Genomic DNA, 17894 nt, shown 5'->3' on the forward strand with positions numbered 1-17894 from the left:
TTTTAAAGCTATCATACAACTTTGCATAGTTCAGTCTTTCTCTTGAGCGTTGTACATATGTCGGAACCGGTCGGATCGGACTTCTACATTATATAGCTGCCATAGAAACAATCGGTCAAAAAGGTGACGAGCGAACCTTGCATTTTTAGTTTCACTGTGCTTATATATAAGCCATACCTTATCAGCATCGGACCAGTGAGTTTTTGAAGTGAATAATTTATTTTTTTAAAAAATTATTTTTCCAACAATTACGAGCTGTAATAGTCCTCTCACATATCTGTAAGGCCGAATACCATAATTATTCAAGGGTATTTAACCTTCGGCGTGCCGAAGAAAGTCCTTCATTCCTTTTTTTTTGTTTTCTTCCTTTTTTTTTATAAAATTCATACTTAAGCATAACAAACAATAAATATATATATAAATATAGAAGCGTCCATTATCCGGCAATATTCAGAGTTTTATATAAAACAAATGATAATCAATAAGCAACAGAAATGCCACAAAAAAATAAACTATATTCTTGTCAATTAAACTACGGCTCTTTGCTAGCGGCAGCAGCATCCAATGGTTGCTCCGTTGGGGGTACATTGTCTGCGCTGATTTGCTTAGATTTGGACCTCTTCGCAGCTTTCTTCTTGGGTGCGCCGACATGGATGCGAATGCCCTTGTGGCGTGGTAATTGCTTGATCTTTGTCTCCTGTGGGTAAATTGATGTTTATGCAGTTATGGACATTTTTTCTTCAAATATATGCCTACCTTGACCTCCTCATCCTTCAGCTTGCCGCCAATCTCGCCAGAACAACGCTTGGCGCCACAGAAGCAAGCTTTCTTTCCATTATTCATAAGATCATCCCACAGATAATTGAACGTCAGCTCAGTATTCTAAAGGAATTTAAGTGTCAAATCTTATTTTATAATTGGTTTAGCATATTCCTTACCTCTGGTATGTCCTTAATGGCGAACAGTCCCACGCGGTTTATACAATTTACAGTCCACTTTTGGGTCGCACAGTTAGGTTCACACGAGTGGTTCATGAAGCGCGCAAGATTTCCCTTGGGTCCCGCATCAATGATGAAATCTTTTTCCACGCCCAGAAAATAAAAGTTCTCGTCACGATCACGGGTCTTTTGGGCCATGCGACGCTGAAACTCTGCATGATTGATTACCTCGCCCACATACTCAATTATAAAGTCACCCTCGGCGATAGGTTCTCGGCACACTAAGCCAAAGCCGCGCTCGTTCATGTAGACGACCTCGAGACGTGGCGATTTGCGCAATTCGAACAATTGATTCTCGCAATGACGCCCAGCATGACAATAATCAGGATGGCATTCGTGATAAAGCATCCGATTGAGGCAACCCGATTCGGGACCGCAGGGATGTTCGTTGCCCGGTTTGCATTCGCAAATATTGAGATCCTCCTCGTTGTAGACGAAACGAACCGGCGGCACGGGTTTGTTGGCCTTGATCTTAATGTACGGCGGCGGATAGAGCTTGTTACCGCTAAACCGGCCAATGGCCTGCTCTTGCCGCTTGTCCTTGATGATCTTCAGAAAACGTGTGGCCTCCTCCACGCCGGCCGTGTAGCGCTTGGACATTAGCGACTTGCTCTTGTAGCCATCACCAGTGTCGCCCTCAATATAGAGATAGACGCGTCGACGCGATATCCAGCCATGATCGTTGGTGCCAAAGAAACGCACCACAAAATCGTTGGTGCCATGTGGCTTTTTGAGTATGTTGCTTGGAATCTCGGTGGGCGGCAGTATGATGGACGGCCACCAGCGGAAATTATTGAATTTGGCCCAAACTATCTCGCCATACAATGGCAGTCGTCCGCTTTCGCACTCCTCACAGATATAGCTCTCATTGGTCTTGATTGGAATGTTACGGCAGTGAGCGTGCACCGCAATGGGGCAGGTCTCGCAACAGACCAGCTCACCGCCACGCACACAGATGTAGCACCACAACACATTCAAATTGGCATCCGCCTTGGCAATGTTGTGTCTGGGACAGATCAGATGCGTGACGGTTAGCATGCGCGAACCTGCTGGAATGCAACGTGAATCCTGATGATAAGTGGCCGGGCACTTTACGCACTTGGTCAGCTTGGCGCTGCCCAGCTGCTGGTACTTGCCGCTGGGATCATCTGAGACGCATGTGTGACACACATGCATGGGACAGCGCGTGGATGAGTTGCTTATGCTCGCCTGCGGCCAATATTTGCAGCAGCTGGCATGAAACTTATTGCTGCACATGGGTTGGCAGCAGAGTATAAGCTTGTTGCTGACAGTCGGCTCCGCAACCTCTGATGTTGCTGTCGCTGATGCAACGGATTCCTTGTGCGGTGACGGTGGCGGCGAGCTGGCTGGCAATTGCTCCTGGTGGCATATGCAGCATGAGTTCGATTTGCCACTGGCGCACTCGTGACATACAAGCGGCTCCTTGTCCTGCTCCTGCTTGATCTCGTCGCCAGTTATATGCTTAACTAGCGTCGACGTCGTTGCCGGCTCAACTTCGGAAACGGGCGAGGAACTGGTCAGCGGTTCAGGTGCCTTGCTTGGTGCCGCTCCAATTGCCTTTAGACCCTTCTTTGCTTTAGTATTTACAGTTCTTTGTTGCTCCAAGCAAGTGACGTGCAACCAACTGTTGCAATTGAGCGAACAGCGCTCTATATCGTTGCCCGGCTCGTAGCAGTACTTGCACACAGGCTCCCGATTTAGCCCGCGGAACAGATACTTGCGGTCCAGCTGCAGTATATCCTCAACCACCTCATCAATGGGTCGGCCGATGGGTTTTTTCACCTTGGGATTCTCCGAGAGATGTCGCTCTGGCTGCATAAACTCGGGCGTCGATATCTGTGCGGATGCAACTGTGCTGGGCGTCACAACTGGGGTTATACTGCGCCTCAGCATCATGGTCTTTAGACGATTCGAGAGCCGCTTTATTGTGCCAACGCCACGACCACGATCCGGGCCCAAGCGGGCCGAGCCCAAAAGCTCTGATTCACCACTGGCCAGATCGCGCTCCAGCTCACGCAGCTGCAACTGCTTCAGCGACCAAATATTGCGCACCACTGCCAGAAGCACCTTCTCAACCTTCTCCTCCTGCCGATGCACCATGACGTACTCTTTGATTGCATCAAACAGCTGCCCAAACTCGGGATTTTTATAGTTCACCAATTCAGGTGATATGGGCTTCTCATCGGGCGGTTCAGACAGAGGTGTGTAACCAACTGGTGCCTCTAAGCTGCCGCTGAGCTTGCGCCGTTTCGCACGTTTTTGGTGGTTGTGCTTGACCGGCGAAAAGGCTGGACTAAATGGCGAGGAGGAACGTTCACGCTTCACAAGCACCGGCCGTGCAGCGGGTGTTTTGGCAAGCAGATTATCCGTGGAATCATACAGGCTGCTGCCCACATCAGAGGTGTCCTGCCGTACAGACTTTGTGTATTTGCGCTTTTCCTTGTTTTGGGTGCTGCAAGGAACAAAAACGAGAGCATGCATAAAATGTTTAGCAAGGAAGAACAGTTATCTGCGGGATCAGGATAAGTTTGCGTTTTACGGCTCGCATGGAACCAAGTGTAAAATAAACATTGAATACATTTTTTAAATAGTGCTTCTGTCGATAAGTGTGTTGCTGACAAGCTGATACTTTAAAGTTCCGATCTACACTATACAAGAATCAATAATATATGCTAAAATTTGTGTAAAATTTCTATTGTATACGATATTTGCTTAAAAACTAAGGCTCAAAATCAAAATTAATCGTCTTTCTAAATATTTCGGTAGTTTATGATAGTTTCATTTAAATAGACGGACATGACTATATCAACTCGGCTGAGGAGGTTGATTAATAATATATGTGGGTATGCCTTCTTTTTCCAGTTCTATACATATGCAGCTTTTTCAATGGGTACAGGGTATACAAACATTTGATAGCTTATCGACCAGTTCTACTTACATGGTATTCTCGTAGATTTCATAGAACTTTTGCATGCGTTCAGCATAGGGCAGCTGGCCAACAATATTCGCCTCCTCGATGGCCTGTCGCCATACAATCAGCTTATTTTGTTTCGCTGTCATTTGGCGATACTTGAGGCTTCTGGGACCATACTTAATGCGCGCCTCCTCGCGCAGCTCCTCGAATACTTTCAGGCCGGCAAAGGGCAACAGATTCTCCGACTTTATCCAATTATGTCGGCCATTGTCAGCAAAGAAACGCACATGCACCTGTATGGGCACAGGCGCTCCGGGCGCACTGTCCGTTGACTTCCGCTGCGGATGAGTGTGTGGATTGCCAACAATTTGGCCCAACTGATCGGGACAGACCATGCAGGGCCAATAGCAATAGGTGAACAGCTTGCCCCAGTATAGATCACCCACCTGATAGGTGGGCCAGCCCGAATCGGTGACTATTGACGAGCCCTTGGCGCTATCTAAACTAATTGACGATGGTGACTTCATCGATTGTTCGCTATTATTTGCGGGCTCTATGTCTGGTGGGGATTTTAATGCGTCTATCTCGGTTGATGTCGCTGTTGGCAGTGCGAACATGGAATCCACTTGGCTGCTTTCAGTATCCTTTTGCTCATTTGTCTTGAGCTCGGCTTTAACATGTATTTGCTCATCAGCCACGAACATTTTCTGGGCGGCGTCCTCTTCAGTTAGCTCAACCTTGATTGATATCTCAGGCTTGTCAGTTGCTAACATTTGGCCAATTTCAATTGTTCCCTGTTCCTGGTGCGGTTGCTCATCTTTAGTAATTTGTTCACTAGTTTCCTTTGCCGTAACCTCCGCAGACGTTTCTTTAGTGTGTTTTTTCTTTGACTTGGAGTCGCGCTTCAGTTTTCGTTTAAGCTGTTTGCGTGTTGGCTGCACCATTGCCACATCCTCGGCATCAGCCTCGAAGCCCGTGCTGTTGGGCGAGTTGGCGCCATTCTTAATAAGCAGCTTATCAATGGGACTCAAATACGCACCACTCGCCAGCATGTGCATGCCCGGGAGCAAGGTTTTTGGTGATGCGACATCGCTGTCCCTATCTCTGCCATTCGGATCGCAGCTTCTGTTTGGCGTAAGCGCGTGATTTCGTCGACGTGTTGTGCGCATTTTGTCAACGCTGTCGGGTACTGTTGTTGGCGAATTAGCATTGGCATAACCAATGTATTTGGGGCTCAAGTTTGATTGCAAATTTATCAAGTCGCGCTTCCCTGCAGTGATACATTAGCATTGATAACTCATTTGGATGTGTATCTACTTACTGTTTAAGGTTTTCACTCGATGCCTTCCTCTTGCTGCTGGCGGCGTTTGCTGTTGATCTGTTGTGTTGTGATGTTCATTTTCAGTGAATTGCTCACTACTATCGGTTGCCGACTCGGCGTCGTTTATACAATTTCGTAGCAGCAGATTTCCAGGAAAGCGTTGAATCGCGATTGGTTGGGAGAGAGTACTATCCGCATCAGTTTTCACCACAGACGGTGCGACGGTGCCTGCGGTCGCATTGTCCGTAGCTTCTGTAGATGTGTAAACTACACCAGCATCCTGCATTTCTGTGTGTGTATTATTTGCACTTAACTTCATTACAATAATTACTTAATTATTCAGATTGCGAAGAGCAAGCGCACAATTATTACCAAGCATACCATACCAAGCGCTTGCTTGCGCCAAATTTTTATGCAGAGTTGCAATAGCAGACAGCTGTGGGCACCCCAATACATTAACATTTACCGCAAGTAATAACCAGCGCGCTTTGAAGTTATGCTGAAAAGTCCGCGGCTAATGTGTGTTTTAGTTGTGCAAGATGAAAAATGATTTTATTAAGACAGTTTGATGCAAAGCGATCTGCAATATAGGTAAAAATGAAATGGTTGGCTTTGGCAACGGTTATTGTAAACGAAGAAGGGTGTTAAATGCTTGAATTTAAATTAAACAGCTGCTGAGCGACTGTAAATAATAACAGAGTCATAACAGTACAGCTGTTGCTTAACATTTCGGTTCGTATCGATGTACTTGTGCCAGTGTTGCACAAGTGCCGAATGGGCAATATTAAATACGCATACCATTTAATAGTGCTTTTTATAAATTGGGTTTTTTTGTCGTGAGATATGTGCGGTCACATCGCAATACTTCTGAAAATAGCATTAATTCCAAAATAAAAATTAGATTGTTGCACGACTTAGTTGCGTCCACGTAAGATGGACAATTTTGTAAAGACCCTTATAGAGGAGGTGAAATCACAGGGCGTCTTCGACGAGTTTCGCTTCAATTGCTGTCTAGCGGATGTGGACACAAAGCCAGCATACCAGAACGTACGCAACCGCGTCGAGACTGCTGTAAATGATTTTCTGGCCAAGCAACATTGGACACCTGATACGAACAAAGTGCAGCTGCGGGAACGACTACGCAAACATTTGCTTGAGTGGGTCCAAATGATTTTTGAAGCTGCTTTATCAATTATAAATCTCATATATTTGCAGCTCCGATGTGCTGGACAAGGGCGTTGATCATATAGTGGATCAAGTAGTCAACCCGAAGGTAGCCACAATATTTGAGCCAAAAATTGAAAGCATTGCCTATAAATATCTGGGCATAACGCCACCCCCGCCGCCAGCGAACCCGCCTCCACGTCCACCGCTGCTACCAGCTCCACCCTTGCCCCCCTACACTGGACATAGTCTTAGGCATATGAATGGCGGTAATTTGCTTAAGGTGGAAACAACTGCCAGCCTGTTGCCCACAGACCTAGAGCAAATCAGTCCTGATTCGGATCGTGCAACTGTCAAGTCAGATAGTAAGGACGACAGCAAGGACGATGAGCTGCCACCTGGTGTGGATGGTGAAGATATTCTCGATGATGATGATACCACATCGCCCGCATTCGAACCGGCAAGCAGCATTAAGGAAGACACAAACAATGCCTCGCTAAACACATCTGATTCAATAAAGGATGTCAAGGAACTTACGATTGACTCGCGAGACGCTGGCGCCTCGCAAGCCTCACAGTTATCACAGGTATCTAGCGATAGTCGCCTAACAATTGCTTCCACAGACGCACCACAGCCAACGTCGGCCAACAACAGCGTGGACTTAGCGTCGAACATAGCTGCCAACATATCGGAGGAGGCGCAAATGCCCAAGTTTAATGAGAATTCCAGCGATACTAACGATAACAGCGGTCGCCAGTTGCACTTTGACATCAAGCAGGATGCAATTACATTCGAAGGTAAGTGTCAAGTGAGCCTAAAGTGTTTGTACTATAAATAATTTCTTGCAGGCACTGAGCGCAGAAACTCCCTGTCGGACTGTACCAACGGCGCCACGCATGCGCTTTCCATTGAGGACGCCATTATGTGCGAGGTGAAGGCCAATATAAATGATGGTAGCGATGTTGCCATGGAGCCAATACCAAAACCGCCACCAGATCCGACTGAATGCGATCGATCATTGGAGGACAGCCTTGGTCTCTTTGCTGAATCAACACCAAACTCGCAGCCAGTGATACCCAAAGATAGTACAACGCCCCAGCTACCTCCATTGCCCGAACTACCACAAGTGCCAGAAAGAAAACCAGAGTTACCGCACACAGCTGAAGCAGGAGTAGACGACAAGAAGACAGGTGACACAAAGGCAGACGACACAAAGGTAGACGACACCAAGGTAGTCGAATCAAAGGTGGACTACGCAACGGTGAGCGAATCAAAGGTGGACAACGCAACGTTAAACGACTCAAAGGCAGACATATCACAGGCAGTCGAATCTGAGCACACTTCCACAACGCTGCCAATTTTAATAGATGATATTAAAAATGATAACAGAACAGCCGAATTTACGGCGTCACCTGCCTCCGCTTCCTCGTCCTCGCAAACGAAGAAACAATCGCACTCAAGGGACAAGGACCGTCGTCAACATTCACACTCGCGCTCTGACGACAGGCTGCGGCGAAAGTCACGGGAACGCGAAAATGACAAATCGCGGACCAAAACTTCCTCCAGCTCGAAGCACTCCTCACATACATCACATTCATCCACTTCTAAGCACCGAAGCAGCAGTTCTAAATATGACAAGAGCTCCGCTACAACCACATCCAGTCGCAGCAATCATGAATCATCCTCTAAACGTTCGTCAACGCGTCACGAATCCTCATCAACGCACAAGAAACACAAGTCCAGCTCGTCGGTGTCACGGTCGGATCGTGACAGGCCGAGAAGTCGCGAGAGCAGAGAAAGCCATAGTCATAGTCATCAAAGTCGCAGCCACAATGGCAGCGGCAGCTCGTCTTCAAACTCAAAACGCAGCGATCGGGATCGCGAACGTGATCGGGAACGTGATCGCAACAAGTCCAGTTCAAATTCAACTTCCAATTCCACCTCCAATTCCATATCAGCAGTGGTTCAAGATGACCATAACGAGGTTAAAGCGAAGCTACAAAAACGCCACAGCACTGACTCGAATGATGAGGGTAAACCACCAGGTTGGTCAAGCAAATCCCACGCAGAACCTGCAGACACGCAAAACAAAGAGAAAACCACAGAAACAGCTGCTCAGAATGGAAATAAGGCCTCGGAAACGAACGGCACCAATGGCACAAATAACAATGAGTCGGCTGCTGAGCTTGTTCATGCCAGCAATGTGGTCATTATCAGCGACATATTACAGCAATCCACGGCCAGCTTCATCGAGCTGAGCAGTGCAGGTGCCTTACTGATGCCAGTGGAAGACAGCACCAAGTCCGAATCTAGCGAAAACGATGTAAAACCACTGGAGCAACCCGTGGAGCCAAGAGATACAGGGCCTCAGCGAGTTGTCGAACCAGAGATTACAACAGCAACTGAATATTCTGACGCTTCAGCTGAGCTTGACAAGACGCCAATTGCGGAGCCAGCTGGCAGTGAGCAGGCGACAACTGAGGACGAAATCGTAAAGGATATGCCTGCTGAGCCAGACAACACAGATATTTGCCCGCAGCCTGTAGACGCAGCGGAGGTAACAACAGCTGCTAGAGCTGACGCGGAGCTCGCCGACAAGGAGTCCATAAGCTTAGAAGAAACTTCCAACACACAACCCGATGACATCGAAGGCACACCTGAGGCCAGCGAGACCATTACCCACTTCGAGCAGGATGCTGAGGTGTTTAAAGCGCGCCTGGAGCTGATTGAGCAACATATCAAGGATCGGCGTCAGCTGCTCAACGTTTTAGGCGAGTTGGGTGAGACAAGCTGCCCGCGGCGCAGCCTAATCAAACGTCGCCTCAGCAGCGAGGCTGCCTCTTCCAAGCAGCACAGCAGTTCCAGTGCCAGCAGCAACAGCAGTTCAGGCAGTCCAAATGCGAAAGCCAAAAGAACTCGTCGCGATGATGCAAAGACGTCACCCACACCATCAGAGATTAGCGTCAATTCCAAGGAGAACGAAGAGCTGGAAAAGCATGAAAAAGGTAGCTAGCACTCCATAGGCAGATAAACTCTTAGCTGGTGGAACTACCAAACATCATCTCCATATATATATATATATCTATCTATATATCCATCTGTACATACTGCCTTTATTTTCTTTTCACATGCCCTCCGCACGCATACCCTATATATCAATAAAACGCACATAGTTTCTCTAAAGTGTTAAATCTGGGTAAGCCTCCAGCGTATCTATCACAGCCCATTTCTTGCTTTATCTGTATTTTTTCTTAATGTGGTTTTACTGATCTATTTATGTATATATATATTCACAGGCGATTTGTCCGCTAGGCGGCTGAGCCAGAAGCTGTGCCAGCAGCAACGCTATACGAACGATGATCTCTATAAGCCCCGTCCACTTTTGTCGCAACGTTCGCGGCGTCGCGGCCTGGATTCAATCCTCTAGTTGGTGCTTCACACTTTAACCACAAATCAAATCATATATATATATATAAAAAAAAATATAAAAAGGCAATTGTTGCTGTTGCATTTGACATAAAACAAGTGTTTTTTTTATCGCCGTTTAATTATTTTTTAAGGGAGGGGGAAATCCATTGTTTCTCTCTTTTTTGTTGCTTGTCTCTTGAATTGTTTAACAATAATGTGTATTAATTTTAGGGGCTACAGTTCACAGTTACAAATAGCAAGTGCAATATTTATATACATATATAATTTCGTAATAGATATATAAGCATGTATATAAATAAAAATAACAAACAATAAACGTAATAATTATGTGTGGTGTGTGTGTGTGTGTGTGTTTATGTGTGTATGAATGGGGTATATAATCCGAGGCTGCAGCTCGTGCCTGCTCCGTGTACTTGATTGTGACGTCATCTACAGAATTGAACCTTTTTTTGTTTTGTTTATAGCCTAAAAACTTTGGTACTTAAGAGCATATATCAATTATAGTTATGTCTGATTAGCTGGTACATCGATTAAAAAAATATATATATAATAGTAATAATAAAACTTTAACAAGTAAGCATCACAATCAAGCGCCGGGCATTGGATTATAGGCACCTCTCGCTGGACAATCGACAGGATCTGATGCCTCATACAAATATTTGTATAATACAATAAGCAGTTGTTTATCGAAACTAATTGAAATTTTTTTTTGTTTGTTTGTAACAGCATAATTTGTTTTTTTGTGTAAATTGTAATTCGATTACAAATTAATTATTTTCTTCCAAATTGTTTTATTTGTTTGTGTGTGTGTGTTTTTGCATTGCGCTTTGTTTTGTATTTTGTTTTACATTAACAACATAAACATAAATATATTCATATGTATATGTATATATACTTTTAAATTTGTTTTTAAAAAAACCTTCACAGTAATACATAATTTTAGGTAATAGTATTTTACAAGTGGGTTTCCTCTCATCATTTTTCAAGTAACATAGATACAATATTATTATCAGTATTTTTAACAAGAATTTCGCAGATGACTGTATCGTGTGTGTGTGTGTTTTTTTTGGAGGGGGTGTGTTAAGGTGTGTGTATGTGAGAGCGAGAGTTTTGTGCACAACAACAACTACAATTTAACCTCCGACTATGGAGTGATAAAACACTCTCACCGACTCCGCGCCGAGTATTCAAATAAGCAGCCAGAACGGAGGGCAGAGGACGGGCAATGGCAGTCGCCAGGCGTTTCAAACGCCGTGTCCGACACCATCGCAGTCTTCTCCTCATCCTCCACAATAAATATATACACATATCTATATATATATATATTAAACTAGTTCTCCGTTTCGGCTGCTCTCTTAACTAAAAGCTACGCTTATTTTTTAGTCGCTGCTGTTAACGTGCTTACGAACGCTGGCCCCGCTCACGGCCGTGCGCCCACACACGCGCCCAGCTTACGTGTTGGAGAAGCCCCGTTCATATGGATTTTTCACTTCCGTGTGCCTCGTATGCAGATTAATGGTGGGCGCTGCGGTTCGCGTGGATAGCTCACATACCGTTTTAATGGCACCGGACGCATTTACTGTTGGGGGTGCCGGATGCAACGTCGTCGCGTCCTTGGCCGTTACTTCTGCCAAGTCCGCATCCTGCTCATCGGACTCACTCTTAGGCAGCACATAGTCGACATTGGGCACAGGTTTGGCCAGCTCTGAGCGGCCAGTAATTGACGATTTATACTCCTCCGGTTTCAAACCGCACAAATAGAACTTGAAGAACTCATACGTGGACCAGCAAATAGCCGTAGCGGGCATGGAGTATAGCACACGTGCCGTCATGCCCTTAAAGAAACCCCTCGGACCAGCCATGCGGTAAATCTGCAAGGGATTCATTAAATGCAATAAATCGTGAGTAATTCCTGTTTGGCACGCACCTTTCGGCTGGCCTCGATCATGCCCTTGGTGAGACCCGTTTCCTGTGTGTTAAGCAGCGTCTTAATCACGTCCATTGGCGTCGTTATAGCCGCCGCAGCAGCGCCAGCCGCTCCGCCAGCTGCCATATGCACAACTGGATTATACTTGCGCTCCACATTTAACTGGGAAAATTGAAATTGAAGTAAATAAAGTAAATTTGCGATTGTAATTCATGGAATTGATTGCCAGATCTGCCGATCGAATGGTTTATATGCAAATAATTTGTATGTCTATAGGTAAGCAATTCATGTTAACTAGGAAGTAATCTATATATCTATAACATTTTGCTTAAAATTGGTCAGCTCAGAACTTACTGATTAGCGATTTCAAGGGAATATATTTTGTTGTACTAGGGGTTTATAAAGGACATTGCAGCGTTAGCTAGAGGTATATTTTTGTGGTATATTTTTATAAAACTTCTTATCTATCTCTCCGATAGGTTTGACATTCTCAGGGCATACATTTTGGAATAGTTATCATTTTGGATCTACGCACTCTCCTTACAACATTAAAGTTAAAAAAAAAACTCTTACGGTTTGCTCAGCATTACGGCTGAGCGTATTTGTACACCAATGCTTACCATATTCTGTAGAAATTCGTATGTGGTAAAATGAATTGTCTGATATGGTATATTCATGACCAGTTGCGTTGAATAGGAGCGATAGAAGGCGCCCAAGCCCTCCTTATGGTACACGTCCCGCATACAGCGAATAACCGAGGTATATGGCGAGTTGTACATTTGCATGCGTTGCTTGATCACGTCCGTGGGATTGGAGATGGCATCGTGTATGACCGTAGCCAACGAGCCAGACAATACTAAAAACCAACAGACACAACGACAATTAACAATGATCATATGGGACTTGACTGCAGCTCAACGTACCGTAGTTTAAATGGTTGTGTGATGTGACTTTCGTCAGCGATTCCTTTGTCATCTCATAGACCCCAAAGTATAATGAATGCGCTGGTCCAGCGCCAAGTACCACAGCGCTTGCTCCACGTATGGGTCTGGGAGTAAGGATAAACACATATTAAATTCATGTTGCAATTTCAATTGATCTAAACGCTTACCTCATGATCCCCTCCCGCGAGATCATGTTCCGCAACGTGGCAATTATATTCAAATGCGCTGTGGGCGACGTTAGACTCTGCATTCGGGTCTGCAAATGTAAAAAAAATATGTATCTTAAATATTATAATGTATTTAAATATATATCAAAATTATAATATTTTGTATGGAAAAATGGAAAAATTTTTGCGTTATAATTTAACGATTTGTGTTTGTTCGTTTGTCGATATATTAATTCCATAACGACTCAGCCCATGAACTGTAAATTGTTTATCTACTCGTCCAATTTGCTGATAAAATAAACTTAAATTATTGGGAAAAAAAAGGAATTATGTTTACATAAAAGTTGGTAACAGAATGCAACAATTATGTCAATGGAAGTTTACATGAGATACTTATGTTATTAACAGTCGTAAAGAATTGCTCTGTGTAATTTGCGTTGACCATTAGAAAACAAACATTTCAAATTACGAAAGAAATCGCTATAACAAAAAATTATATTGTTGTTAAAAAATTTTATTATATGTATGTATTCAGCTGTATATTAAAGTGAATCTTCATCAGAAACTCAGTTAAGAAGTGGGAAACTTGTGTACATAACACAAACGGGGGAGCCAGAAGAACTTAAGGTTGCATTTTTTAGCAAACAGATCTTTTAGAGTTTTAATATAAGAGTTGATAAGATTGCACTTTATTGACAAGAGTAAATATTGGCTGTTTCCCAGAAATAAAAGTTACGTGACATTTCTCAGAATCTACAACGGTGAAAATGTTATAAAGTTGGCTTATTACAGTGATGTGTACTTTTCGAACTACAAACGTATGCACAACAAATTATATGAAAACAAATGAAAAAGTATAGCAAGAATATAAGTGATTTGTTTGTTGTTGTTGCTCTATTTAATAATGTCTAGCCACATTTGTAAAAAAACAAAATTGGCGCCGGTCACCCACGAATTGCAATAGTTAATTTTACCAATCATTATTTCCAAAAGCTAAAAGAAAATCATGAAACATTTTTAATTGAGTCACGCTCTTGACATTCTATTACAAAGTGAACTTAAAAAATATGTATGATATAATGAATCTAAATAATTTTCATGAAAACTCATTTTTTTTAATTTGCAGATTAATTTTGGAAATCCCCGTTTAGGATTGTCTATATACTAATAATTCAGATGCATGGTATGTATGTATGCACGAGTTAACTCAGATAGTTCTAAAAAGCACATGCCGATCTACATTGTAGCTAATTAATTTCTTGGAAAAAGTGTGGCGTAATGGCAACTCAATCGATATATGTATTTAGCGCTAAGCAATTAGTTTTTGCCGGGCTTAACACGTGCCACCAAAACGGCGACCCAGCTTTATACAATTTTAAGTAATACACTCAGTAGTAAGTAGATAGCTAGGGTAGGGCATACAATTTGACAGCATCCGTGCAATAAATTAGTGAGACCTGGCAACGAATATGACACGAACACGATAAGGGTAATCTAGCCTTAACAATAGCTATCAGCTTATATATGCATACAGTGCATTCTGTATTATATTTAAGTTTCTATTCTATTATATTTAACTATATATCAAGTGAATATGTAAACGCCCGCTATCAACAATGCCGGAGACGATATCAGCGTCAACGAGAAGCCAGCTCAAGGTGATGGAAATCAACCATTTCCAAGTCAATAGCCACATCAAGTACCCGACGATGATCAATCGAAGCTGTTTATAATTAAAAAAAAACACATACATATGTATCTACATGCTCTAGAGTGAGCAATCGGTCCCTGATAAATATAAAAAATATAAGGTTGTTTCACCACATATTGGCAATGATACAATTACACAAAATACACTTGAGTACTGTTATTCTTATTGTTACTGCCAGCTAAAAGACCTATTGTAACCCCTTTTATCCCTATACCCTAGAAGAATTTTAGGTTATTTTATATCTAATCTTCTATAATGTGCTTTAAAGTTTATTTTCTTAAGTCGATTCATTCCCACAATAAGAACTTGTTTCATTTTTTCCACTCAGATTGAAGAGTCCCAAAATGCCACTTGACCTTCCCAATACCAGTTTCTATCTCGAATGTTTCACCTCCGGACTTAGCCTCTTAGGGTATACTTTTTCCAGGTACCTCATTTTCTGCTATATCTTTTTTTTTCCTCAACTACAATAGTTACCACAGATGCGTTTCACAGAAAGAATCTACAATCCATAATCGCACATATAGAAACGCAAGCCCAAAACTCCCCCCAGCAGGGATTCCATATATGAGAATTTCTTGATAAGCAAAAGCAAATCAGCATTTAAAAAGCAAATTTAATAAAAATTATTTATAAACTAAAGCAAGAGACAGCAGCAACAACAAGAACAAAGTAGTTTGTTTAATTGCCGTTCAATTGAGCATTTTACCCGACTTTGTTGTATGTATTTGTTATTGTTTTTCTGCGGCTACTCTGAATGTCGTAATGCCTAGAAATTAGCTCGTCACAGCGCGACAATAAATACATATATGTACATATGTATGAAACTGTGATTACTCGTCTGTTGATGACGCCGGGAATCCCTAGCCAGCTTTAGTTTGGCATTTAATTGCCCGCCGGCCGTCAAATGTGGATCGTATATGAACAATACGACAAATGACAAATATATTTTTGTGATTCCGTTGAGAAAATCAATAAACGTTCGGCTGCCCAAACCAAGTCAACTTGTACTCGCAGCCGAGTGCTTCGCTTAAAGCCAGGAATCAGCCATGCTGAGTGCATGCTTACATATATATACTTTGCATATACATATATGCATATTTATAAGATAATATGTATATAAATGCGAACAACCGTAATGACGGTCTATGGTTAAGTACGCATATAAGCACTCAATCACATATGAGTACATATGAGTTCTGAGTTCAATGGAATATTTACACTATAATGATCTATGGGACGTTTTTATACCGAATCAAAATGGTTATTATAGGGTTAAGTTATGCAAGTTTATTACAAATATTACGTGTTTAAATAATAGAACAAATGCTTAGCTAAAAAGATGTGCAAACATCTCTTGTTCCTCTTAGTATAAACATATTGCCTTTCTCTGCTTAATTAATTTGCCATGCACTTTTTAACAATTGCCTTTCTATGCGATTCTCAAAAATTCTAGTAACTAACGATTTCACTGAAAAGTTTTCACTCTCTCTAGGATATGTACCAAAATGTATTAGTAAATAAGAATCATAACCAGCTACGGGATATCTTCTAGTCGTGCACTTAAAACAATGAAACTCTTGTTTCTATTTTGACTTTTTATCAGCTCACAAAGAGTTAATTAGAAGTCGATGTAAGACTAAACGTTGATATCATTTTCAACGATTTTCACCATTATTATTGCCCTCATGCTGTTGTATTTTAGCTTATGTACATACATAGCATACAAAGTGATATGCATATAAATGCAAATTGTGAAATAAAAGAGACTTTGGCACAAAGAACGCTGGTCGAAGCGGTGATATGTGATATCGTCTATTAGATTATATCATAATGCGTGACTTAGCTACCAACCATCTAGCATGATGCCGCTTAAGTGCAAAACTAATCTTATCAGGTAATATATTTATTTTATAAACCCGTCAAGAACGTGCACTGATAAGCACCAAATAGCTGGGTAAACGGGCAGCATGACACAAATCTACCAGCTGAGCTGAGTTGAAAAACCTCGCTGTAGGAGGGGGTGGAGAGGCGAGCAACGCGCGCATTGCTGAGCAGCAAATGTTCAAGAAATTACATCACGATTATGCCAAGCATAAGACGAAAACACACAGCCACACACACACACACATGGGAAATACACTGAGATATGCGCAATTGTGAGGTTAGGTGCGCTATGTTTATGCACTACTTCAATTACATACACAGCTTTTAGCATTCATTGGAAAAATAAAACAGCATCACACACGCACACACGCATAAACTCACCTTAACAGAGTCCAGCGGATACATGATAATATGCTCCAATATGCCCGCTAACGCGCCAGCAGTCATATTAATACCGACGCTGGTCGTCGGCAGCGATTCGTAGTCATCGATATTCATGGCGTTGGCCTCTGTTGGAATTTGGAATTGACTTTGGCTTCCAAAAAATTCTTATTAGAATTTCCTCTTTCAAATTTAAAAAAAATAACAAAAACTTTTAGCAGCCGCTTGCGTTGCTTGCGTTATTGGCGTTTCTTTTGCTTTGACAGTGTGATTTCTCTTCGCTTCTGCCTTTCGCCGCAACTTTCGCAGCGAGTTTACAGGCACTGCCACCAGCGAGCAGCTGATAAGCGAGCACGCACTTTGGCTAATGATATTGCCTTACGTTGCACACACATACACACACACATACATATGCAGGGTACACTATCAAGCTTGATGTTGCCGTTGGAATTATTATTTGTGGTGGGGATTTAGCTTTGTGGCCACGCAACTGGGTTGAAGTTGAAGGACAAATACACATCGATTGCCGGCGTACTTTAATTTGCACACTTATAATTTTGTTGTATAATACGGTCTCAGGCTTTTTCCGTGTTAACGGTTGTGAGTGTGTGTTCGTGTATAGAGGACGGCGGATAAAATGAGACTACGCGAAACTATAATTGACGGCTGCTCCACCTCCACGCACGACGAACAATAATGAAATGTTGCTGTCCGTTGCCGATTTTGTAGCTGCTCGCTCGCGCTCAAGTGGCTCTCGCTGCTGCTGCTGTCAATGTGCGCTGATGCCGTGGCGCATTCTATAAAATGTGTACTAAAAAATATACTAGAATATAAAAGCTTTAGCTTTGTATATTTCAAATAACTCACGAAAATGTTTAATGATTGTAAAATCATTTAATTTCTTAGCCAACTACAAATCTCGAATCGTGTTTGCGAGTTTAGCTGTGCACGTGTGTGTGTGTATGTAGCATGTGAGAAAAACGCACACGAAAAGGAATGTCAAAATCAGCTTGTACTGACTGTTATCGAA

The 17894-nt window shown here is 42.8% G+C and overlaps 3 protein-coding genes across 4 annotated transcripts; 1 reads left to right on the forward strand and 2 right to left on the reverse strand.

The window, feature by feature from the left end:
- Positions 1-436: 436 nt before the first annotated feature.
- NSD (Nuclear receptor binding SET domain protein) lies at positions 437-5653 on the reverse strand. Its single transcript, XM_064697232.1, has 5 exons — positions 5255-5653; positions 3958-5203; positions 939-3471; positions 757-882; positions 437-697 (listed from the first exon to the last, which is right to left on the reverse strand). The coding sequence occupies exons 1-5, from the start codon at positions 5571-5573 to the stop codon at positions 533-535; spliced, it is 4389 nt and encodes a 1462-aa protein (XP_064553302.1). The 5' UTR covers positions 5574-5653; the 3' UTR covers positions 437-532.
- Positions 5654-6072: 419 nt separating this feature from the next.
- On the forward strand, positions 6073-9943 carry BOD1 (Biorientation Defective 1). 2 transcript variants are annotated; one of them, XM_064697234.1, is made up of 5 exons: positions 6073-6411; positions 6470-7215; positions 7267-9423; positions 9592-9614; positions 9715-9943. In XM_064697234.1, the coding sequence occupies exons 1-4, from the start codon at positions 6188-6190 to the stop codon at positions 9606-9608; spliced, it is 3144 nt and encodes a 1047-aa protein (XP_064553304.1). In that variant the 5' UTR covers positions 6073-6187; the 3' UTR covers positions 9609-9614; positions 9715-9943. The 2 variants fall into 2 exon arrangements, with proteins under 2 accessions (XP_064553304.1, XP_064553303.1); XM_064697233.1 differs by lacking the exon at positions 9592-9614 and having other exon boundaries at positions 6074-6411.
- Positions 9944-10781: 838 nt separating this feature from the next.
- On the reverse strand, positions 10782-17878 carry mfrn (mitoferrin). Its single transcript, XM_064697243.1, has 7 exons — positions 17732-17878; positions 16865-17675; positions 12886-12974; positions 12698-12822; positions 12395-12630; positions 11775-11936; positions 10782-11718 (listed from the first exon to the last, which is right to left on the reverse strand). The coding sequence occupies exons 2-7, from the start codon at positions 16979-16981 to the stop codon at positions 11299-11301; spliced, it is 1149 nt and encodes a 382-aa protein (XP_064553313.1). The 5' UTR covers positions 16982-17675; positions 17732-17878; the 3' UTR covers positions 10782-11298.
- Positions 17879-17894: the final 16 nt, after the last annotated feature.

Source organism: Drosophila montana, unplaced genomic scaffold (assembly GCF_035044405.1).
Source record: "Drosophila montana isolate Dmon_TW-CO22-7 unplaced genomic scaffold, ASM3504440v1 contig_3848_1, whole genome shotgun sequence".
In the NCBI taxonomy this organism is placed as follows: domain Eukaryota; kingdom Metazoa; phylum Arthropoda; class Insecta; order Diptera; family Drosophilidae; genus Drosophila; species Drosophila montana.

Coding starts and splice junctions, on each gene's coding strand:
- mfrn (XM_064697243.1), bottom strand. CDS start 16,981: ATGAATATCGATGACTACGAATCGCTGCCGACGACCAGCGTCGGTATT. Junction 12,975..16,864: donor ATCCGCTGGACTCTGTTAAG/GTGAGTTTATGC, acceptor TTACATTTGCAG/ACCCGAATGCAGAGTCTAAC. Junction 12,631..12,697: donor ACACAACCATTTAAACTACG/GTACGTTGAGCT, acceptor GTTGGTTTTTAG/TATTGTCTGGCTCGTTGGCT.
- BOD1 (XM_064697233.1), top strand. CDS start 6,188: ATGGACAATTTTGTAAAGACCCTTATAGAGGAGGTGAAATCACAGGGC. Junction 6,412..6,469: donor CTACGCAAACATTTGCTTGA/GTGGGTCCAAAT, acceptor ATATATTTGCAG/CTCCGATGTGCTGGACAAGG. Junction 9,424..9,714: donor GCTGGAAAAGCATGAAAAAG/GTAGCTAGCACT, acceptor ATATATTCACAG/GCGATTTGTCCGCTAGGCGG.
- NSD (XM_064697232.1), bottom strand. CDS start 5,573: ATGAAGTTAAGTGCAAATAATACACACACAGAAATGCAGGATGCTGGT. Junction 5,204..5,254: donor TCGAGTGAAAACCTTAAACA/GTAAGTAGATAC, acceptor GTATCACTGCAG/GGAAGCGCGACTTGATAAAT. Junction 698..756: donor TGAAGGATGAGGAGGTCAAG/GTAGGCATATAT, acceptor ATTTACCCACAG/GAGACAAAGATCAAGCAATT.